At 26.5% G+C, this 26,539-nt stretch overlaps 2 protein-coding genes and 1 long non-coding RNA gene across 5 annotated transcripts in view; 1 reads left to right on the plus strand and 2 right to left on the minus strand.

Annotated features, from left to right (window-relative positions):
• Positions 1–14,764, minus strand: part of LOC145934783 (uncharacterized) — a 65,091-nt gene extending 50,327 nt beyond the window's left edge. For 2 of the 3 annotated variants that reach the window (XR_014425105.1, XR_014425107.1), the window contains exons 1-3: positions 11,050–11,582; positions 10,250–10,418; positions 9,756–9,803 (exon numbers count right to left, since the gene is read on the minus strand). This is a non-coding gene — a long non-coding RNA (uncharacterized LOC145934783). Of the gene's footprint in view, positions 1–9,755; positions 9,804–10,249; positions 10,419–11,049; positions 11,583–14,484 lie in introns of those variants that run through there. The other variant, XR_014425106.1, reaches the window with a different exon arrangement.
• On the plus strand, positions 14,550–21,395 carry LOC145934782 (sodium channel protein Nach). The gene is made up of 8 exons (XM_083035529.1): positions 14,550–14,704; positions 15,472–15,678; positions 16,371–16,536; positions 16,948–17,096; positions 18,439–18,544; positions 19,223–19,529; positions 20,216–20,266; positions 21,076–21,395. Exons 1-8 carry the CDS (start codon positions 14,550–14,552, stop codon positions 21,282–21,284), a joined length of 1,350 nt encoding a protein of 449 aa, XP_082891655.1. The 3' UTR covers positions 21,285–21,395.
• A 105-nt stretch (positions 21,396–21,500) lies between these two features.
• On the minus strand, positions 21,501–26,137 carry Dredd (Caspase-8 Dredd). The gene is made up of 7 exons (XM_083035524.1): positions 25,980–26,137; positions 25,287–25,864; positions 24,906–25,165; positions 24,641–24,833; positions 24,099–24,224; positions 23,624–23,761; positions 21,501–23,530 (listed from the first exon to the last, which is right to left on the minus strand). The coding sequence occupies exons 2-7, from the start codon at positions 25,822–25,824 to the stop codon at positions 23,319–23,321; spliced, it is 1,467 nt and encodes a 488-aa protein (XP_082891650.1). The 5' UTR covers positions 25,825–25,864; positions 25,980–26,137; the 3' UTR covers positions 21,501–23,318.
• Between the last annotated feature and the right edge of the window lie 402 nt (positions 26,138–26,539).

A 26,539-nucleotide genomic window follows, 5' to 3' on the forward strand; every position in this document is an offset into this window, starting at 1 on the left:
GTGATATATGTCTTCCCTATAACAGCCAGAATCAAAACACCGATCTCCCTCCATAGCAATGTTTGTCCTTCCGGACACCAACTTCTGCAGCAGACAGCATCGGTAATATCATTATATTAATTACGAATAAGTTACCGCGTACAATCACGTCAATCGACATTATTTGCCAAACTAGACAAAGTTTTATAAAATTTATAAAACAACTATCATCAATTGTTTCTATATTTTTTTTACAAAATAGGTATATCTCAAGCCATATAGAAAATATTAAATTAGCATCTTATTTAATAAAAAGAATTGCAACTTAATTATTGCTTTGATATAAATAATATATACAATTATTAGTTTATTGTATATGCAGTATACAAATCTAGTTTAGCTGCTAATCAGATTAAAATTTTGTTTATGTTTTTTTTTTTTTCTAAAAAAAGATGCCTTCTAAAAATCTGGCGTTTTCAATAAATGTTTATCGATGTTTGTCAATTTTGAAGAAGAAGAAAGTTGCAACATCAGATATCAAAACAATAAAATTATTATTAAGATATATCATTAAAATAATTGAAAAATTAAATTAGTAAAATTATTAACTAAAATTTTTTGAATAAATTTTATAATATTACTTCTAGTTTTTTCATAATAATATCCGCTTATCTCGGATTCTTTTCGGATCTTTTTATCTCTTAACGGCTAACCAATAGAAAGACTTATCAAAGACGATGGGAACTGAAGGTCAAGACAATAAATTTACTTTTTTGTCATTCGGATTGCTGGAGATGGTCCAAAAAAAAGAGGATCAAAACATTTTCAATCAATTATATTTAAAGAAGATTTCCACATAATTTAATTCTGTGCTCTTCTTAGCCTATTTGAATTTTTATATTTAACATAGAACTTTTCTGTTTTGTTTTTATTAAATGAAAATGAATTTTAAAATAGAATTTTCTCGAAATAATGTAATACATTTAAAATGTTCATAAAATACAAAATTTGAAATATTATCTATATTTTTAATCACTTACAATGTCAAATAACAAAATTGTTGAGAGAATAGTATTAAATAAATAAATTTCAAAGTTTGAATCTGGTTTTTTTATATATGTAAATTATATAAAATATAGAATATGTATACTCGAAATATATAAAAGCTGCAATAATCATATGTAATTTTACTATTTTTAATAATTAGTATATATGAGTATATATAACATTTATGCGTAATATAAATTATTTTTATTTTTCCACATATTAGGCAAATTTTCTGCTGTACGATTGTATACAATCCTTGATGATTTGCAACAGCTCTTTTATATTTATAAATTAAATAAACTATATACTATATATTATACATATTACATTTGAAAGTTTAAAATTCTTTTCAAAAACTCGAAAATATATAAAAATTGCAAATTAATATTTATCATAATAAAAATAATAATATCTATTACAATATAAAATATAAAATATATTTGATTAATTTTACTATGCAGTTTAATAAAACTAATTAAACATTAAATATTAATCAGAGAAATTATTATAAAATTATTTCCATATACTATATTGTCTTACGATTTCCACGATTTTCAGGGTAAATTCTAAGAGAAAATTCTCTCTGTGTATGTACTAATTACACGATTATTACAATTTTTATATATTTTCGATGATAGATATTATTATTTTTATTGTGATAAACATTAATCAGAGAAATTCTCATAAAATTCTTTCCATATACCATATTGTCCCACGATTATCATAATTTTCAGGGTAAATTTTAAGAGAAAATTCTCTCAGTGTACGAATAAATATTACATCTATACGCAACTATACATGAATTATTTTAATTTTTCCACATATTAGGCAAATTTTCTGCTGTACAGCGATGTATATACAATCCGTGCGATGACTCGCAACAGCTTTTATGCTCGTGGAGCACTTGAGGAAAGGCGGTTTAAAAGCAGTGGTACACGCTCGACCGTACCTCGAACATTATTATAATTTCAGTACGGTGCGACGTGCTGTATCTGGGTAAGGGTCGCGGGTATCCTGGCGCAGAGGAGATTACGGCGATGGCCGGACACTGGCCACTTGACTAGGTATTATAGATATATAATATCGTAAACAACGTCCCTCTCAGCTCCTGCGCGCGAGAGACCGCGTTTATGTCCGCGCGGACTCATCGTACCGCATCGCCGACTCCGCTGCTGGATCGGCCACACCACCCTTTTGCCCGCGGACCCTTTACATGCGTTACCAGTGTTTACTGTTGAATATTCATTCTTCAGTCGCGCGAGCGCGCGCTCGCGGCAACCGCGTGTGTGGTGAGCGGAGAGAACACCAAGTATCCACATATTATATCCCGATCTTACACCGGGCTGACCGTACACTTACCATAATCTCTTGCCTCGTTTTACATTGCGAATTACCCGGCCATGCGCGATAATCCGCGCATGAACGGCCGGCGCGCCTTATGTCACTGATAAGCTTGCACTTTCGATCAGTGATGTAATATTATATAACATAATAGTTGCTTTCCTTTTACATGAAAACTCAGATAGTTCTCACTTGTGACGTCATAACTCAGTTGAATGCACGTTCCTTTTGATGCTGGAGAAGTGAGATTCAACTGAGTTTTTGCACACGATCGAGACCGTGTGCTTTATTGAGTTTAATAGACTCACAGTAAAAGTAAGGTTATGAACCTGTATTATTAGAGTTATGACATCCAAAGTTTTCATGTAAAAGGAAAGCAACTATTGTTGTGCTTGGTCATCAAAATAAGCAGGAAATTTTACTCTCACGATTGCTCACGATACAATTTACAAATGAATTTAAGGTTATTGAGAATATTTTCTCACTTGCGCGTTCCTTTTACTCACTGAACCAATGACGTCATATCTGAATATAAAATACTCACATAACTGAGTGACTCAGTATCACTTGAGTGTAAAAGGAAAGCAACTATTATCATGGTTTATTTGATTCATTTTTGTTTCGATACGTCAAGGTGTCCCAAAAGTCCTGCAACAGTTACATATCTCGAAAACAAGTTGTAGGGCTTTAAGGCTCCTGGGTGCTCACCGCGGCCATATTGGAATCGTGACGTCAGAGGCGAGAAATAACATGTTGAGATTTCTTAGATGTCATTTCTAAATAAAAACATATTTGCATAAAATAACACTTAAGATCTCTTTAATACACTTCTAAAAAACGCCGAAAACTATTCTTTTCCCTCGACAGTCAATCAACAACCGTAAAATGATCGAGATATCAGACTTTGACGTGCGGAATGACTGCGCATGTGCAAAGACCAGACGGACTGGGCCTCGTAATATTACATTTTACAGCTGTTGATTGATTATAAAGGGAAAAGGATAGTTTTCGGCGTTTTTTAGAAGTGTATTAAAGAGATCTTAAGTGTTATTTTATGCAAATATGTTTTTATTTGGAAATGGCATCTAAAAATTTTTAGCGTGTGTTTTCTCGCCTCTGACGTCACGATTCCGACATGGTCGACAAGGTACCAGGAGCCTTAAGTAGTAATATTAGTGTGACTATAAATAGCATTGTTAAGACCACGTAAAATTCTCACTTTGAAATTTTTAAATGGAAATCCCTATTTTTTTATTGCATGTAGCTTATCTTATAAGAGCTTTTCAAAATATTATAATAAAGTTTTTTCGTCAAGTATTTTTGTATAAGTATGTGAGGCTTGAAAGATACAGTATGATGAAATACAAAATATCTTATGAAACATTCAGTTTTCGGTAATCTTATCTTAATACTTTTATGCACAGAATAATCAATCAATTGATGTAAAGAAAACGCATTGTTTTTAAGAAAAAATATGTTGCAAATTGTACACATTTTCTTAAAAATAACTATGCGTTTTCTTTACACCAATTGATTTGTTTAATTATTTTACGCATAAAAGTATGAAAGTAAGATTATCGAAAATTATATTTTACAAGATTTTTATATTTTATGTTAAAATACTGTAAACTTCAAGCATTATAATTCGAAAAGCACTGAATGAAAAAATACTTTATTATAGTGTTTTGAAAAGCTCTCGAGAGATAAGCTACAAGAATATGCAGTCAAAAATAGGGGTTTCCATTAAAAAATTTAAAAACATGGCCTTAACAATGCTATTTATAGTCATACTAATATTACTATTTAATGCACCACTTAAAGCCCTACAAATTTTATTTGAAACATTTTTTTCAAAAAGCCTTTGTTTGCGTGATATTTGATTGTTGCAGGACTTTTGGAACCTCGTATATAAATTTTTATAGCTTTTAGATGTGCTTAAAGTATTTTCTTTTTATTTTAATAAAATTTTTTTTTAATTGGAACTTTGTAATAGATTAGTGATGTAATATAATATATAAATAAGGTTTATTTGTTTACTTTTTACTTATTGTTAGATATATGTATGAATTTTTATATTAATATTTTTTTTATTGAATTTGAAACTAGTATATATCATGTGATCGATTTTTCGCGTATTTATATATTTTTCTAAATACTACAGTTTATGAGTTATATATCTAATTAGTCCAATATTGCTATTTCATACTTAAAAACCGTTTTGTCTATATCCTATAGATTTTATTCTTAATTTTAACGAGATATGTAGCAATTATATTAGACAGGTTCAGATCTGTGAAGTTTGCACTCCAAAATGCAAATTTTTTATTAAATTCATGCGGTTTCCATCTAGAAATAATTATTTTTTTATCTGTTTTGTAAAAAGAAATTATAAGCAAATAAAAATTAAGCAATATTTGTCACAAACATTACAAAATACGAGTATTTTTTAAATGTATACACACGATGTTCGATTGTTTATAATTTGACTATATTATTGCTTTAATTAAATTTGTTCATCTCTCCAAAAAATGCAATTTTTTTCTAAATTGCATTTTTATTAATATACCAAATATCAAATTGCAAAATATATTGAAATAACATCCAAATAAATATAAATATTGCAAAAAAAACATCTCCTTTGGAAATGAAAATAATAGTTATTAACGTGAGATTAATTAAGTTAAATTTTTGATCAAACAATATTACATTTGTTTATCAATCTCGCACGTTTGTTTACTCTTGATATTCAATTGTCCAAGGGAAATTTTCATTTGTTCATCAATGCAAGAGTCTCTTAACATAAAATTAAAATGTGACTTAGAATTTAGGATCAAATTCGACTTTTTGTGAAAGTCAACGTTTGTCTACTGATTGCGTATATTCGAAAATTCTTCTAATAATGTTTATAATAATTAAAGTAAAGTTATTTGAATTTAATTATACATTAATATGTTAATTGTTCTTGTATACTCGAATTCTTTATTCAATAAACATGAGCATAATATATAGGTATCACTTAATTGTTAAACATTATTTCAATAATACATTTTTCTGACAATTATAAATATAAAATATAAAAATTATTTAAAATATAGTAACGCGCGCGTATAAAATTATATTTTTACATGTTTATGAACTTCCGTTTATATTTAAAAAAAAGTCGTATTGCGGAATATTTATAACACAATTTGCTAAATTAATTGTTTATGCATATAATTTTTTTTATAATGGATAAAGAAGAATTATTTATAAACAAATATGAACAAATTATGGAATATCGCATGAGTTGAAAAAATTCGTATCTTGTGGTGTCTCATAGACTTCCCAGACTTTTTTCCATTTTCGTTTAAACAGAGTGTTCCGATATTCGCGCATCTTTCTCTCCCTCTCTCTCTCTTTTCCCTCTTTAATCTAAAATAAAATTATGATGACCATAAATTATGTTAAAATAAAATAAAATGTTTTGAATATCTTTTTAAATAATGTCATTACTTTCAGAAATAATCATATGTAATAAATCATAGAAAAATTATGTATACGAATATTCTATACTAAACAAACGCGTAATATGAATGAAAATTTGCATATTACGAAAATAAATTTCTTTTCAATCATTTATTTTATTTTTATTATTATTTCAGGAAATGTTTAAAATAAATTTTAATTTAAGAACAATTTTTAAATTCTTAATTTTAAAATATTTGGGTATAAAAGTTGAAAATAATTGAAGGAAAAATAAGAAATTATTAAAATTGATAGAATAAATTATATAAAAATTAATTTTCTTGCATAATACGCAACTTTTGAGATCCTCTCTTTCGTATACACAATCACTATATATATTACGTACAATATAAATTCATAATCTATTGATTTAAAAACAATTAGAGTTAATAAAACTATTATGCACAATATCGACACACTTTGGAAATTTTTATTATATTCGCCGTAAAGATTCTCTCGTCATATCATTGTGAAAAACAATAAAAATAAATTTGATCTGTTTAGTGTATCTCCAGCTGAAAGTTACGATTAAAAGATCGGCACTAGGGATCCGCCCAGGCCATGTCCCGAATTCTCAGTTCTTTGGCTTCGGTAAGGTATTACGGGAACTCGAGAGAGATTCGGCGGATCCAGGATCTAGCCACACTTAAGAGAACTAACCATCAGGATACGCCTCAAAACCGAGCGAAATGCGATGCCTCGAAAATCTACTCCGAATTTATGTTTATCGTAAACATCGACACAAACAAACTTTCTGTAAACTAATCGAAAATGAAATGTTCTGATTATATATCTCCTGAATGGAACACGACAAGTAGACTTCAATAAATGTAAATAATGTATATTTAATTGATAATTTGTATTAGCTATAAACGATAATGATTTACAATTTCATTGTTCGACACTAATTTCGTAAATCGTAAAAATCGAAAAAAAAATAAAAAGTAAAATCTTTTAATAATGAAATAATTAATTTCTCTTGATATATTTTATTTGTTCTTTTTATCTGAATTTATCTCTTTGCTGAACCATGATTTTCTGAATAGCATATTTAGTTTAAATGTTCAATTATTTAATTCTAATTTATTCAACCCTTTAAACATTCTTATTTATTGGGGAATAAGAAAACTCCTTATTTATACATAAATAATCATAATATCTTATTTAAAAATATTAATATAATTATTTAATATAAAAAAATAAAATATTATTAAATATAAAATATTTAATAATAATAATATAATATATTTATATATACACATAAAAATAAAATATAATAATAAAATTATAAAAAATATTTATTAAAGAAAATATATTTATATATATGTAGAAATATATAAAAAGTTTTTTTATTCTCCGAGAAATGGTTGCGACTCCTTAATATTTTCGCAATGTAAGTATCATCAAATGTTATTTATCAGCATGTGTTCTAGTTATGTAGTTTGATAAACGAAAAAAGGGAGGTACATAGAAAGAAGGACGGAGTGGTATATAGCTATACATATAGGGGCTTGCACGCACTGGGAGACTTTATGGGGGCCCCTGAGTATATTTCCTGATTGAGCGAACTAATCCACGCAAAGGAGGTTTTATCGTCGAGGTATACGCAATCGAAGGGGCCCTCGTCTCCGCGAATGTCACATCGAGTGAGAACGTTCGATTAAGACGGAGCAATCCATGTCGAGATGGAGCGCATTTCTTTCAACACTTATTCGAGAACATCGACATGTGATATTCATTTGCCTAATATGAATTTCAAATAAACTTTTTCAGATATATCGTATATAATTTATGCCTGCACATACATACATATATATATATTGTATATATAAAATAAAATATTTTATATATATATATAATATTTTATTCTTATAACGTACATATATATGTATGTATTTCATGATAAAATATGATCTTGTATCATTTTTTCGATAACCTATTAATTTTTTAATTATTAATAAATTGTTTTCTTAATTTTGAGTTTAACATATTTTTATACAAAATATGTTAAACTCAAAATTGAGAAAAGAATTTATTAATGACTAAAAAAATTAAAAGAATTTAACTTATATCTCTCATAAATCTTGCAGTATACTAACGAAAATTAAAGTGACAAAGATAATGACATTGTTTTCATAAATCTTTTTTGCGGATTATTATTTATCATAAAATAAAGTACTACTTTTTTACTATTTAAAGTATTACTTTTTTACTATTCACGATCTTAATTGATCTTTTAATGATCGCTCATTGTCAGTGAAGAATAATCGAAATTTTTAAATAAAAATATTAAGATTGATTCGTTGAATTATGACATATTAAAAAATACAAAACTTTTTTGTAACTAAACTGTAAAAAAGGGCGATTAAAATATAACAGTATTTCCCGATCAATTTCAGATGTCTTTTACTTTAACAGATTTGATTTAAACCTTAATTACAAAAATATATAATAACTAAATTGGAATAATATGCACAAATAATAACTTTTATAATACGCGAAAATATCTAAACTAAACATATATCCCAAATAAGCCTTAAACAAACTTGCGTAACTTTATTTATTAAATTTTGTTTTTATGTAGTAAAATTGAATTTATGAAATATTTATATATAAACATACACTTCGGCATTAATTTTACACTTTCAATTTATTAACCATGCTGACGTAATATCCGATAATATATATTTTTTTTCAACATATGTTGAATATATCGATTACTGAATTTACCATGTTAATGCACCTATTACATGGTAAGAGCATATGCGACAGAAGGGTCATGTGGGTTTCGTGAAACGGATATTTTTTCTCAGATATATACGATTCGGAGATTCGGTTTCGGGGCTATTTTAAAGTCTGTGGACTCAATGTGCCGCGAAATGCGTTACCCTTCTCCACCTTCGTCATAATACAGATACCATATAGATGGGATACAAATCCCCGGGGAGAGACTCTTCATATCTATATAACCGTTCTTCTTTTTAAACTACCAGATCTGAAACTGTGCCCGCGAAAGTGTACATCGTGTCTTTTGGGGTAGTTTCAAAACAATTCGCTGCTCAACCCCTGCTACGCGATTGAGTATATCGCCATTCAAGAATATCGTGTTACGATATGAAAGATTTTTTATTTCACTTAAGCTGGAGCAGCCTTCGCATAAATTTTTTACAGTTTTTTATATTTTACGAACGATATGTGTGATGCTGCATTAAAGTTAGAATTAATTTATCAACAATTCTTTAATTTTTACATCAATTAAATTTTTGGAATAAAGAAACTGTACCTATTATTGAGAATCCGTTTTTTATGTATCATTTTAAGGCTCCTGGGTGCTCACCGCGGCCATATTGGATTGTGACGTCAGAGGCGAGAAAGCACACGCTGAAAATTCTTAGATGCCATTTTTTAATGAAAAGATATTTCGATTAAACAGCACTTAAGATGTCTTTAGCACACTCTTAAAAACCCCCCCGAAAACTATCCTTTTCCCTTTATAATCAATCAACATCTGTAAAATGATCGAGATATCAGACTTTGACATGCGGAATGACTGCGCATGCGCAAAGACCAGACGGACTGGGCTTCATAATATTACATTTTACAGCTGTTGGTTGATTATAAAGGGGAAAGGATAGTTTTCGGGGTTTTTTAAGAGTGTGCTAAAGCCATCTGAAGTGCTGTTTCATCGAAATATTTTTTTATTTCGAAATGGCATCTAAGAAATTTTAGCGTGTGTTTTCTCGCCTCTGACGTCACGATTTCGACATGGTCGAAAAGGAGCCAGGAGGCCTTAAGGCGACTGATTTATTTACAATCTACATCTACAATATCTACGAACCTGTTACCTAAAAATTAAATAAAAATTAATTCAATGTATCACTCACCGACACCGATGCGCAACAGTGAAGTTGTTGATATTGAAGCTACGTTATCTGTAACACAGAAATAAAAAATCCAAATTATAGCAGTAGTGTCCAAAATATTATTAATATTTCAAAAAATTATTATTGTATGTACACGCCGAATTTTATATCCGATGCATACAATAATAATAAACAGATACATAAATACTGAATAATTTTTAAATTCTAAAAAAACTTTTTTAAATAGAAATTTTTATACGATTTATATAAAAATATTTAAATCACTCAAATAAATAAATCGAATTATTAATGTGTGTACGCGATTTATGATAATTAATCTACAAATAACGATAAACAAATAACGAAACATTTTTTTTAATAGAAAAACTTTTACAGGACTTATAAAAAAATTGATAAAAATATTTTTCACCGATTCTTTCTTTTTTAAATAATTTTTAAAAAACGAAATAATGCGATTACGATAACAATTGATGTACAAAATAAGAAATATTTACCTCAGAATTGCTCCGCCGATGCCTGATGCCTCTCCTAGGCCTCCTCCTCCTCTAATTGTAAGGATGAGTTGATTAACACACGTACACTTTAAACGGCACTCCCGAATTTTTTACGATCGAACCCGCTTTTCACACGAGAATCACACACTTGGAATCGACAAGTCAGTTTCTGTAACACAAAAATAAAACATCCAAATTATAGCAGCAGCGGCCTTAATTAATATTTCAAAAAATTATTATTGTATGCGCCGAATTTTATATCCGATGCGTACAATAATAAGCAGATACATAAATATGGAATAAGTTTTTAAATTCTAAAAAAACTATTTTTTAAATAGGAACTTTTATACGATTTATATAAAAAAAATCTTTCTCTCTGAGTCTCTCTTGTTTAAATCATTCAAATAAATAAACCGAATTATTAATATGTATACGCGATTTATGATAATTAATATACAAATATAAATATAAATATATAAAAAAATATATATATAAATATAAATATATAAATATATAAATAATATAAATATAAATATATAAATATATAAATAATATAAATATAAATATATAAATATATAATATAAATATAAATATATAAATATATAAATAATATAAATAAAAATTAAGAAATAATAACAAAACGAAACATTTTTTTTAATAGAGAAACTTTTACAGGACTTATAAAAAACTTAATAAAAGTATTTTTCACCAATTCTTTCTTTTTTAAATAATTTTAAAAAGCCAAATTAATGCGATTACGATTTATATAACAATTAATGTACAAAATAAGATATATTTACCGGTGCCCGATGCCTCTCCTAGGCCTCCTCCTCCTCCTCCTCCTCCTCCTCTTCCTTCTCTAATTGTAAGGTTAAAGTCGTTAAATTCTGTTGATTAACGCACGCGACACTTTAAACGACACTCCCGCACTTGTACGCGCGATACTTTAAACGGCACTCCCGAATTTTTTACCCTCGAACCCGCGTTTCACACGAGAATCACACTTTGAAGTCGACAAGTCGAGATAACAACGTTTATCTTCAAGGAACGGGGTGAAGCCTGAAGCGGAAAAGGACGGAATCGAATGGGGTTCGCTCGACTCTTGTTCGCGCCTATATTCACATCTCACAATCAGCGCGACGCGACTCGAACTCGATTAGGCGCGATTTCGAATGAGACACCAGGGTGCTGTATCATAGACAATATAATATATGTAGTAGGGCTGGTAGACGCGAAACAAGTGAAGCCATTTTTTATGCTCGTAATATAGGCAATCCGGAAAATGAGAGTTGGATCTTTTTTTCTAATGCACTAAAATTTCGTTATTGTTGATTAATTTACGCATTTAGGAAAATTTAAATAATCGGATAAAATATATTTTACTCCAAGGATTATTAGAGAAATTATTATTAAGATATAAGAAAAATAATTATTGGAAATAAAAAATTATATCATAAAACAATAAAGAGTTGGAAATATATTTGATTTTTTCAATAGATTCAATATTTAATTCCAAATTAATTTTAATTTTAAGTTTCTCGCAATTGTGAAATAATAAAAAATAAATTTTAAAGACCAAAATTGTATCCAGTATAAAAAATGTTAATAATTATTCAATTTCTTGGATTTAAAAATCAATTATTTTTCACTGACCTGTATAATTATAATGCTACAGTAACATTTCTTAAATTATCGGAAAAAAGTGCGATAAAATTTTTGGAAAATGATAATGAAGAAACATTCACTTTAATTCTATGAATAATAAACTTTAAATTGCAGCTGTTTTTAAGTAATAAAAATTAGTTGTATACCAATCATAATAACAATCATAACACTATTCAAGCTATTCGCAATTCTGATTAAAATAATATTAATTAAGAATAATAATTATAGTAAAAAAAATACTAATACTATTAAAACTATTAAAATTATTTTAATTTTTATACACAAAATAATTTTTTAATTTTTAATTACAGAATCGCTTTCGTATTTTATTATTACTTTGGATTTTTTTTTACGTAATAATAAACTTATAAACAAAATGTAAATTTATTATTTATAAAAATATTTCAACTTTTCGTTATAAATTGATACTAATGCCTATAAGCATACATGATATGTACAAAACGCATCATTTACAAGAAACAATCGTTATTCAAGCAACAATGTGTGTATGTTTGTGTCCATGTGACGTCACGTTTTAATGAGAGAATAGTCCGAAGTTACTAGCTGAAGTCAATTCAATAGCAGTTAACAAATTGTTGGCAAGAGAAGGGTGAATAGGGAGGGTTTGCGGTTAATGCGAGGGGGTTGACAGGGAAATGTATAATACGTTGTTACCCCATCTACCCCAGATTCATCCCTTCCATGAGCAGTAATTTTCTCCCGAAACCCCGATATTGGGATGAACTATCTCATAATTAAAATTACCCTACTGGTGACCAACTCAATCTAAATGCACTTGAATCTGTGTATTTTGGTATTGTTTATTTACTTTATTTCTTTTTTTTAATAAAGTAAAATCCTTTATGTATAAAATCAGAATAAATAATTTTTAAACAACCTTATCATATTGCTATTTAAGAGTTTTCTTTGTTAAAAATATGAGAAAGTACTAAAATTAAGTTATTCGTAATTCTGATTAAATCAATTATGAATAATAATTTTTTTAATTAACATTTGTATATTGTTGCATTTTATATCGCTAGAAATGCAGTGCTAGAATATCTTTAAATAAAAGAATTATTAGATATTCTGATAATTTGCACGTATAAATTTACAATGATCGAATAATTCAAAGCATTAAGAATGATAAAATTAAGAAGCACAATATTAAGAAAATATAAAAGAAGCACAACACTTAATCCCATCGCTAGTAATGACGTAACGTGTTCGCATACGACATGTCCATGGTGTTTAGCAGCACTTTATCTGTTCCCTCGAAGTTATTAAGTAGTAGAGTGATAGTAGCTGAGTCAGGCATCCTCGTGAGATATGGTCGACGAGTGACATCTTCAAAGTTTAATATCCACGCGACTGAAGAGTCGCTTTAACCGCGAAGTTCTACTACTGGCTGCACAGCCTCTTGTCACATGTACATTTGTATCAATATCAGTATCATTCGGCCCTTTTGTTCTCAATATCTCTCGGCTAGCGAATCGAGTGAGACTTTATTTTAAATGAATTTCATAAGGATAAGTGACTGAGTCGTATAAAAGAAATTCAAAATCACGGTTGGTAGAAAATCGCGATTTTCCGAGCTGGGTCAATTGTAAATTGTATAACAATCTGTATTATCTTTTTCTGCATCTTTGTATTATTTTTTGTTTACCACAAATCATGGTAGAATATTTAAATAATGCAAATTTAAATTTTATTTCTTTAATAAATGTGTGTTATTTCAAAAATATTCAAGTTGATATTCTCTCTTTGTTTAATATTAATGCTTCTTAATTTTATCATTATTAAAGCTTTGACTTATTTAATCATTGTAAATTTATACGCGCAAATTATCAAAATATCTATAATAATCCTTTTATTTAAAGATACTCTTCTTTTAGAGTAGAATAACTTTGATCTAAAAAATATTTTTTATAGCTACTAGTTTTTAAGATAATTGCGAGAAAGATTAAACTATATCACTCTATATACATATATAATACAAAGAAATTAACTTCCTAGAAAAAAATAAGCTATATAAAAAGCCTATGTTATAAGCTAAGTGTCATAAATAAATATCACATAAAACTTACATTTGCATAATAAAGAGAAGTGGCATTTAACAACGTTTATTTTATCCTTTCCGAATAGATTATCGTTATCACGGATATTCATACAATAGATAAAAACATTTTGTCGGCACGAAATGTAAACTGAACGTTACGATATATAAAAAAGTATAATATAATCTAAAGGGCACGAAAATGTATAATGTTCGCATTAAATCGTGCTTTAATATTCTCATAGATTAATAATTAATTAAACACGGATAAAATCGCGACAAGGAAGGGAAAAAATGAAATTATCGTGCACCAATCGATAAAAGGTCGAATGAATTTTTTATGCCACGTCGCGAACGAGCACATGTGTTGTATTGTGTGTGCTTTTATATTTGCATTGTGTGCGCTTTTGCCACAATATTTACTCGATAATGCAGTAGTCAACGCGTCGACGTATCCGTGAGAAGATTTCCTTATAGTTTTCCGTTTCCTTTTGACCATATATTTATTACTCACCGCGATTGATGATTGCGGACTGGTTGAAACTTCATCCATAAATTGAACCGATCCATCAGTTGGATATGAAGAAGATCAGGATACAAACTCGACCCGATGCACCGTATTCGAAAGTAGGATGTTGGAGTATCTTGAAAAAACAGGCCGCCGAATTTTGCTCCAGCACCGGATTACATGGTTACAAATACATCAGTCAAACTCAACGTCCTAAAGCGGAAAGGTATGTATCAATTTCACAATTTTTACTTTTTACCGTAAATACAGACAATCTGTCGTGTCTAAGAGAAAACCCTTCAATATATATTTTAATATATATTTTAATATATTTTAATATATTTTAATATATTTTAATATATATTTAATATGTATTTTAATATATTTTAATATATATTTAATATATATTTTAATATATTTTAATATATTTTAATATATATTTTAATATATATTTAATATATATTTTAATAATTTTAATATATATTTCAATATTTATATTAATATTTTAATAATATATTTTAATATCAGAAGAGATTTTATTGTTAATCGATTTAATAAATTTAACATTTGCTCTTTAGCATTAAATACATTTTGATTTCGATAAAAAGCACTTTGAATAGCTCTGTTAAGTTCTAATTAAAATAAATAAAAAGAATATCTGTATTCACACACAAATATACACACAATACACAAGTTATATATTTTAAATTCAAAGGAACTTGCAAATATAATCAGAAAATTTAAATAACAATAGTGTTAATAAAAAATCTGCTAATAAAAAATGTTAATAAGAATGTGTTAATAAAATTAAACGTTAATAAAACTAAATGTCAAGTGTGCAATGTCATTAATAATTTCTCAAAATGTAGATATTATTATTATTATTATAAAAGCTGTTACATTAGATATTAATGTAGGAAACAAATTATTAAATATAAATGAGACGTTCTTTATATGTATATGTATATATGTATAATTCACAATTATTTATAGGATTATTTGGGCGATAACGGTAATTTCATCATTATGTTGTGCTATCGTTTTAATGAATATGTCTTGGAATTATTATGCTAGTCGTCCTACCCTGACAGTCATCGAATCGACGCATCATGGAATATGGAATTATCCATTTCCTGCAATAACAGTATGCGATATTAATCGCATATCTTACAACTTAACTAAGGAGTTTGTCAAAAATTTGTGAGTATCCAGCATCTGTTATGCGTCTATATATACAAAAATGTTTGGTGAAACAAAAATTATTTAGACATCCCTGATAGAAGTATTTTACGGAAATTATATAATAAAATCAATTATTTACTGAAATTCATTTTTCATTATTCATTACATCAAAAAACTATAAAAGAAAATTTCAAATGAGTTTATTTATAATATATTATTCTAATATTTACTAATTTTTCGATTTCTTGTAAATCGAGAAATTGAAAAATCAGCAAATATTAGAAAAATATATATTACAAATTCATTTTATAATTTAAGATATTTCATATATTTTTTGCATCTTTGAAATAGTTCAATTTTAGAAGATTATGCAATAATTTCTCATTAACAGCTTTTTATCAATATATTTTAATTAAACTTTTGTTAAATACTGTTTGAAAATAACATAATTATTTCTGCAAAAGAAAATAATACGTCGTAATTTTATCATTAATTTTCAAAAATATTCATTAATTTTCCTCAAGGTGCACAGTACTTTATTAATTATATTTTATTATGAAAATTCTGATTTATTTAATAGTAATTATGCAATCATTTTCATTTGCATTTTCAATAAAATAATAATTTCAATATTACTACTACCTATAATATCTATAATATTGTTACAAAAAATCATTCTTCTTTTGTTATTTTAACTGTATTTTTTGCAGGAAGACACCACCCAATGTTTCGAAAGAATTTTTTATTCAAGAAATGCGATTAATGAACGAATTGTTAATACCTGGAATAATCGGATATGACGTCGAAAAGAATCTTACTCGCCTACAAGATATTATAGATGATAACAGTATGACCATTCTTGATGTAGTGAGATTGGTATGTATCAAAAATATGTTTCTTGTACAACAATATGTTATAAAATTCCAAGACATATTTTTTTGCTTTCTACTTTTAAATCAAACACAGAGGTCTTTAAGAGAATCCCGTTTGTTTGCAATTCCGATTAAAAATCAACATAAACTTTTCGAACATGCTGAGAATAAATAAAGGAAATAAATCATGTGAAATTTTATTTCCCATTCAATTTATTAATTAATCTAAATTAAATTTTTATTCTATTAAATTATTTTTTCATATTCTATAAATAGAATATTTTAGTATTAAAAAATTAGAAAATTATTTTAAAAAATTAAAATATTTTATTTATAGGATATTAAAAGAATCTAAATTCTATATAAAATCATTAATTTAGTAAATGAAAAAAATTAATTGTTACCTTTTTTCCAGATTACACAAAATTGCAGTACCTTATTGACTGTATGCAAATGGCAAGGCAAGGTCAATCAATGTGACAAATTATTCAAGCAAAGTTTTTCGCGGGATGGCTTGTGCTGCAGTTTCAATTATTACACTTTTCCAGATATAACAGAAGAAAAGTATAAACATAATTTTTACAGAATCAAATTTTGCATTATAGGCTTACTTAAGACTTACATAATTTAAGACCTGTTAGAATGCTTTTGCATAATTTTAGAAAAATGCGCCTTAATTGTTCCAATTTGACTTAAGTTTTGCTATAAAAAGCACTCTAATTTAAATATTTTATTTGTGAGTAGATGCATCGCTATATTTTACATTCCCAACAAGACTATTTTACAGAATAGTGCTTCAAGAAAATTCACTTTTAATAGAATAAAAGTTTAAAAGCTGCAAATCTTAAATAAATTTATTTATTTATTAAATATTTTTAATAAATAAATAATATAAATAAATATATATATATATGCCTAAATATGTAAGATGTATATTTATTAAATAATATGTATATATTCTTCTTTAATTTTTATTTGTAATATAATAAAAAATTAATTTTGAATAAAAAAAACTCTGTCAAAAATAGAGACATTCCTAAAATCAATTATTTTAATTCTTTATTCTTTCTAAGATTTTGTCCAATAAATAATAATAATATGATAAAAAATTATGTATATATTATGACTTATATTGATTAGAATTCATCGAATTTTTCAAAGTCGTTGTTGACTAATACAATCCATGAAAAGTTAAGGCTCCTGGGTGCTCACCGCGGCCATATTGGATTGTGACGTCAGAGGCGAGAAAGCACACGCTGAAAATTCTTAGATGCCATTTTTTAATGAAAAGATATTTCGATTAAACAGCACTTCAGATGGCTTTAGCACACTCTTAAAAACCCCCGAAAACTATCCTTTTCCCTTTATAATCAATCAACATCTGTAAAATGATCGAGATATCAGACTTTGACATGCGGAATGACTGCGCATGTGCAAAGACCAGACGGACTGGGCTTCATAATATTACATTTTACAGCTGTTGATTGATTATAAAGGATAGTTTTCGGGGTTTTTTAAGAATGTGCTAAAGCCATCTGAAGTGCTGTTTCATCGAAATATTTTTTTTCGAAATGGCATCTAAGAAATTTTAGCGTGTGCTTTCTCGCCTCTGACGTCACGATTTCGACATGGTCGGCAAGGAGCCAGGAGCCTTAAAGTAAAAGACAAAAAATTAAAAACAAAAAATTAATGTATGAGTAAAATTAGGTATGGAAAAAATTATAGTTGTCGGAAAAAAAACATTTTTTTTATCTATTTTTTAATATATAATAATAAATCAGAATAAAAAAGTGTGAAACTCACGAACATTAATCCAGTCCTGCGTTTAATTGTATTTAGATACAATCATCACATGATATTACATATTTCTTGATTAACATTAACTAAGTTTTTTCTTGTTGCAAAGTTTGGAACGATCTGCTGCCTGCGGATTCGAGACTGGGATGTCTATGATAATAAATTCTGAACCCGATGATTATCACGCCGCTATTATCGGAGCATATGGAATAAAGGTAATATAATGAATTTTCTTCTTTTTTTTTTAAGCCATCTAAAACAATTTTTTCTGAAATAAAATTTTTCATATCATTAAAAACAATAATTATCACAATATAAAAAAGTTTAATGAAACTATAATCGTTTTTATTTTCTAGTATTCTGAGTTAATACTGAAATCACGTTAATAATTCACTGTCTAAGGATTAAATATTAACAAGTTTTCTTATTTTGTTTATAAAACAATTTTTTCTGAAACAAAATTGTTTACGTGTTATTCATTAAAAACAATAATTAATAATTACATTATCATATACCAAGAAGTTTAATAAAACTAAAATCATTATTATTTTCTAGTATTCTCGAATTAATACTGAAATCATGTTAATAATTAATTGTCAAGAGATTAAATATTAAAAATTTTTTTATTTTGTTTATAACAAAATTTATATTTTAAATTTAAGATAGCAATGACTTGAGTAAAAAAAAATAAACCCCAAGTAATGAAATTTACTAATGAAACATAAAAAATCTATATCTAAATCATATTATGTATTCTAGAATGGAAACAAAATTGATAGAAAATTTTATATATTATGTATTCGTATAATTCTATCAGAGTTTTACATTATTTAAAAATTTCACTTGTAAATTTAATAAATAAATGTATTTTGCGCATATATTGTGTCATATAGGTCATGGTACACTACTCGTTCGATTATCCAGATTTTAATGCCGAAATGCAATTAGTACGATTAAATAGTGAACATTTCGTGAGTGTGAACCCCACAATAATGTATGCAAAACCCGAAGTGAAGGATTTGGCGGTTTCTACACGAAAATGTATATTCACCGATGAAGCAGACAAAATATTATATTCAAATGTCAACGATAGAAATTTAACTTTTGCGACATATTCATATCACAACTGCCTTGCAGAATGTCGAGCTACCATTGTAAGAATAAAATGCGGTTGCATCCCTTATTACTTTCCACAAAATAGTAAGTAGACACAAAAAAAAGCACGTAAGTATACGAAAGTAGAAAGTTAAATTGAAAACTATTTTCAACAGAAAAAAAATAACTTAGAATCTTTTTCATTGTCTATAAAATATATTAATAAAAATAAAAATAATTAATAAATATTAATAAAAATAATAAAAATTAAACATGGTATAATTATTTTTATAAATAAAATCTGTTTTCATTTCTTTATGTATATTTTTGTAGTCAAAGTTAATTTAATCATATGTGTTGTTTTTTAATCGTCTATATAAAATGGATAATGTATTATTTTATTTTATTTCAGTTTCAATATAATATTATTTAAAAATAATTCTGTAATTTTCTATAAAACAAATTTTTTTAATTCTTCAGGTTAGTAAAAACCAGACACGAATAGTAAGTTTTAAGGAAAATTAATTTTTCTCTTAAAACAAATTGTGCATAGAGCACAAATTTTTTGCAACTTTTTTATAACTAGCAAATATTAATTAACATTTTTAAAAGAACATAGCACGTAAATATATAATTAACGTATTGTATAATATAATTTCCATGCATCTCAAATATTTATTAAATGTATCTATATTTTAATAGATACAGAAATAAAAAGTTTTTACGATTGTTTAGCTTTCTTTATAAAATTCATGTACGTTGTAAAACAAAATAAATATGTTTTACTCCAGATAGCAGAGTATGTAATCTCAGAGATATCCAATGCTTAAAAAGATATAACTGTAAGTGCGTAAGTATACATACATTTATATTCGATCACTCAAATATAAAAAATCTTCTAAATGTTATCTGTATAATAATTGTATTCAATACTTAATTTTATATCAACATACTTTGTAATTAACTTTAATAATGGAATGGGTAATCGCATTTTCATTCTCACGTAGAAAAATTATGTGTAGAAAAAAAACGAAAAATTAGGAATTAAATAATTTTGAGAAAATAATTTATTTTTCGAAAAAATATTTTCGACAAAAATTGTAGAATTTTCAAAAGGAAATAACGTGGCAATATTAGTTTATCTTTAGATTGAAGAGATCCTTAAATCCTTAGATAAAATTGTCACATGTTAAAGACTTGATTTTTTTTATATAGAGAAACTTCTAATTTTTATTCAATATTCTTATTTCTTATAGTGTGATTTCAAGACGTTTTCAAAATATTCCCATTACTAGTCTTATTTTTCAGATAATATTTCATAGAGCTTAAAATTACGAAGAACTTTAGAGGGATTTTAAAAATATCTAAATGTCAGCTATAAAAGAATAATAATAATTGTAATAAAAATTGAGGGTTTCTAATATTTAAAAAAATCGACTTTGATGTAATTTTGACAATTCTACCCAAAGAAACAGACTAATATTGCCACATTACTTCTCTTAGAAAACTGTATATAATTTTTATTGAAAATACTTTTTCGAAAAATAACTTATTTCTCCATAAATCACCTAGTTAGATTAAAATAAGCGACTTTATGCTTTTTTTTTTGCTTTGCATATATTTGTCTTTTACGTTTATATTTGTTTTTTAGCATTTTCCGATACTTCATGGCCAGATGTGGATAAAAATCCGGATCAAAATCTATCAATATCTATTCAAGAAATAAAAAAAATTGGAAAAGGACCTTGCGGATGCATACCAGATTGCTCTCTGTATCATTACCCTGTAGAGAGCTCCTTTGGAAACCTCGATTCTAATATTTACTATAACAGTGTCGGTTTCTCAAAGAATCCTCGGTAAAAGATCAATTCAGTCGCTTAAAGCATAAAAAGTTACACATATTTTTTTACAGATATTTTCGCAAATTTTTAGCAAACTTTTATTTTACTTTATTTTCAAAGAAAATTTCTTTTGTCCTGATTACTCTATTCCAAAAAATAAATCTTACTATAAAATACTTGAAAATAGTTCTAAATAAACTTATAAGATTGGTTGCGATGTGAATTGCAAGAAGTCTTTAATTTGTAAAAATCTTTAATTTTTTTTATAAACCTTTGATAGACTATATGATGCTTTAACTGCTCTAGCATCTTCAATGCTACATAATTTGTCCTTTAATTTCTTATGCAACTTTGTACAAAAAATCTATGTCCAAAAGACAACATGTTTATGTACTGTAACACACACACACACACACACACACACACACACACACACACACACACACACACACACACACTATCAGCTATGCATATTCCTAAAAATGTTTTATAAAAGACATATTTCAAAAAATCTCGAAGATGTCTTGGAGACATCTTTTGATAAAGTCTAGAGACATCTTAAACATATATATGACAGACATATTCAAGATATATTCTAAAAATATTTTCAGTATTATTGAAAAACAGGAAAGCTTAGACATATGTCGTTGCATTCTTAATACTTATATGCGATATCTAGAATGTTCCTGAAATTACGTAATATACTTTTACGATATTCTTGAAATATGTTCAGAATTTACATGTGTTGTACGAGAATTAACATTAACAATCTGACTGTTACATGTAAATTCATAATTCGTAAATCATTTGTTCAGGCAAAAGTAGTCATTTTGACATCATTTTAATGTAATAATTTGATATCAAAATGATTATTTTTGCTACCTGAACAGATTTAAATGCATTCATGCATGTCTCAATAATATTATTATTGTATTTTTGTAGTAATGCCACCAGCCTACGCAATCATAGTATAATACATGTATTCTTCAACGATTTAGTCGCCTTTCAATATCGACAAGCACTTAATTATAGTTGGCGTAATTTGTTCGGTAAGAAAACATGTTCCTTTCCCCCCCCCCCTATTTAAACAAAAAATTACATAAAATTACATCAAAATAATAATATCTGCTAATTTTTTTAGCATCATTCGGGGGTTTACTCGGATTGTTTGCTGGTTTCAGCCTCATGTCAATCTTTGAATTTCTATATTTCTTTGTGATACGCACAATAATCGAGGCATATTTCAATTCAATAAAACACAGGGATGTAGAATAACATGTATAACTATTAGAATAAACTGTAGTACATTTAGAAATAATTAACATCTAGAACCAATTGCCAATAATTATAATTGTCAGTAATTTAAGTATCCCTTTCTATTGTGTCACGCATGAAAATAAAGTTTAATATGCATAATTTTGTATATACAAAAAAAATATGTCAAGACGAATGAATTTTTTTGTTAATCTGCAGAGAATAATTCAAGGGAAGAATTAAAACAAGTTTAAATTAAATAAAAAATTTTTTTAAACAAGTTTGTTGCGTCTAATTTTTGGCTCTTATTAACCCATTTTTTACCTGAATTTGTATTTATATATAAAACCTTATATATTTATATATCAAGCTTTTCGTTTTATTATATTATTACCACAAATGTTCTAAATGCTTATTATTATTATTTATCTAAATGCTTTATTCAATATCTTAATATTAAATAAAATATTTTGTTTGCACTTTTCACATATAAAATGCTTTCTGCATTTATAAATAGTTGTAAACACATTTCGAATATATAATACATAAGATAAATATGTAACAAATTTAAACAACATATTTTAAAATTTATAAATAAATTTTGCAAATCTTGTTGAAATATTCAACTACTCTTTGAATCTATATTATATTTTCTCATATCTATCTCTTCTTTACCTTTATCATATCACAGTATTTATCTTATGCTATTTTTAAAATAAAATTTTACGTACAAATCAATACATAAATTGTTTACTTACCACATATATCCATATAAAATAAAAACATTACTAATTACTACTTAAAGTACAGAGGCAGTTGTTACACTCCTTAACTGAAAGTCTGAATCTAAACGACTACTGCGTATCTCTGACAATTGTGCAACCTGAATCCCTTTTATTATTCCATTTTTTTCTTGCATAGATGCCATTATTTTTCTAACGCATTCAAGAAAAGATAACTGATTCCCATAAGTTTCGAGAATTTTACAAACTTCTTGTATAAACCATGAACCTGAATGGAATAAGTAGAATATTATTAAGAATAAAGAATATAGAAACTCAATTATGAAAAATATATTTAAATTAAATACTAGAGATCATTTACCTTGTTCTTCATGACGTATTGATAAAAAACCTTGAATTGTTGACATAAATATTAAAAATTTTGTAAATTGACGTACATCTTCTAATTCAGGTACAGAATCAGATAAACCATCAGTTGTCAAACGGTTATTTATACTTCCTGGAAATAAAATTTGCTCTTTTGTAATTTCAAATATTTATATAATATATATTATATATATATTTAATTAATTATAATATATTAAGAGAAGATATTAATTGAACATCGAGGCATTTAAAAATTTTAAATATACAACATACAGAACAGAGTTTTCAGTACTTTTTGTATCTTACAAAATTCTCATTATCAAATCTGCTCACAATTTTCTATTATAATGTACAATATTTCATTTTTTGAAATGTACATTTTCTCTTTTATAGCAATTTTGATTTTTGTTTAATCTTTCTTTACTTACCACGTGTCTTTCCTGATTTTTGTTTAATTTTTCTTTACTTACCACGTGTCTTTCCTTGACAAGCTTGAATAATAACAATTTTTATAACATCTTTCAATTCCATACAACAAACAGCTCGATCAATTGCTTCCAGTGAAACTTCTTTTTCATCTGATGAAATTACACCTCCTATAATGTAAATTTATCATTCACCATTCATTAAATATATTTAATAAAGTGTAGAAAATAAATATGTGATACAAAAAGGTGTATGTGATATGTCAGGAAATGAGCTAATAAGAATCAAGCGTAGAAAGGCACAGCAAATTTTCTTAAAATATTCTTTGATTAATTTCTACTTGAATTTTTGTATTTATTATATATTAAAGCTTTTTCATGAAATATGATACATTTGCAGTATGATGTATAATATATACATATATATATATATATATATATATATATATATATATATATGATATATAATATATATAATTGCTCTCATCACTAATTTTAGGAGATACACATATTTTATGTTGAAGCATAGAAATTTCTTTAAAAAAGATATTACTATATTGGATATTTGCCAGAATCACTTTTCTTACCTTTATATCCATGGCTTAAGATGCAAAGAAATAAACAATCATACTTATTACCATAGTCTTTTGGAATATTTTTTATTTTCTCTAACATTTCTTTTTTCTTTAAATTTTCAAATATCTCGACTTGGAACCCAAAAGCTTGAAATGTTTTAGATAAATTAGTACGATCCACATTAGTTCCAAATCGCGGCCCGTACTAAAAAAGACATTAAGTAATTGATAAAAAGAAATACAAATTAAAATATTTCTTTCAGATTAAATATAATACCTCTTTTCCAAAATACATCTGATTTATGATAATACATAATCCACTATTAATAATTTGTATTTTCTCCTTATGATTTTTTTCCGTAAGAGATGGTCCTTTTGGAAAATTCGAATGAAGATAGTTTTTGTCATTTGTTCCAAAATTCTTATGAATATCAACATGCAATCGATTTTCAAATTTCTCCAAATCAATAGAAATTATTTTCAAATCTTTAAACTTCTCCAAATGTTCCAATAATTTTTCCATATTATGATTTCCATCTAAAATAGAAATATATAAAACAATCATGATAATAAAACTCATATAATTAATTATAATACTAACTTAAATTAGTCTCTACTATAAACTTGCTATATACTGCCTGTGATAAATTAAACATACCTCTTGAAATTGTAATGTATTTAATTTGCATCCAATAAAGCATATGTAACTCGAGATAATCTACATCGTCTAGTAACGCTTCATAATTAGAAATATCAAATTTAATATAACTTAATAATAATTTTTGCTCAGTTTCATTCAAAGATTCACATAATCTGTATAAGCACTTTGCAACTACATTTATATTTTTTGAACATGATCTGACATTCGGAACATATTGTAAGTCTAAGTCATTAAATGATATTCTTAGTTTCCTTATTACTTCGCGATTATTTAGAACACATAACGACTCTAAGATTTTATCCTCCCAATTTTCTGGATACTGTTTTACATAATCTGCAATTATGTATGAATCTTCCGTCTTTGCTTTTTGAAAGAGATTAAAAATATCTGTAAATGCATTCGCATAATCTTCCGCTATTAAAAATAATATAGAGATCTTCTCATCTATATCGAGATCTCTTTCTATCTGCCTTAAAATATTCATGTTTATAACTGTCTTGGCTGCGTTATGGGCAATCGCATCCATTGATAACATCACAAATTGTATATCTATTATTAATAATATTGTCCTTTACCTGAAACACATATTAACAATTATTAACAATCTCGTTACATTTTACATAATTTTTTAAAGTCGTAATAAGCACAATAATTTGTTGATCTTCAAAATACGAAAGCATATATACTTACGAAAAATAAATATTTTTTTCATATAAAAGTATTATTTTTTACATATTTTAATATCAATATAATATAAGTATACACACACACACACAATCAGTATATAAATATACACAATACACCATAGATTTCTAAATCTAATCATAATAGATTGTCAACTGGCTTTTTTTTTTTTTTTTTTTTATTGATCATATACATTCAAGATAGTGGACGTTGGCAAATATCAACTGGCTGTCAAAATCTATCTAGAGTCCCTAGAAGTAAATCCTTAGTAATTTTTACTTTTAGTAATAATTACCAGAAAATTACTAGGGACCTACTTCTAGGGACTCTAAATCCGTCGAAATCCATTGTTTTTGAATATGATACTAGAAACTAATTAGTATCTAATCAGCATCTAGATTAATTGCTAATTTGTGGTTCTCAATTTTTATCAGTATGTGAATAAAAATTTTTAAATAAATCATCTAATATAATATTTGAGAAATATCATATCTACAAATCACATATTTACTTTTGTCATTTATTATTAATTATTATATATAAACAATGTAATTTATATATTTTAT

The sequence above is a fragment of the Prenolepis imparis genome, unplaced genomic scaffold (genome assembly GCF_030444845.1).
Source record: "Prenolepis imparis isolate NDT839.2.m4 unplaced genomic scaffold, iyPreImpa1.0 SCAF_4, whole genome shotgun sequence".
Lineage (NCBI taxonomy): Eukaryota > Metazoa > Arthropoda > Insecta > Hymenoptera > Formicidae > Prenolepis > Prenolepis imparis.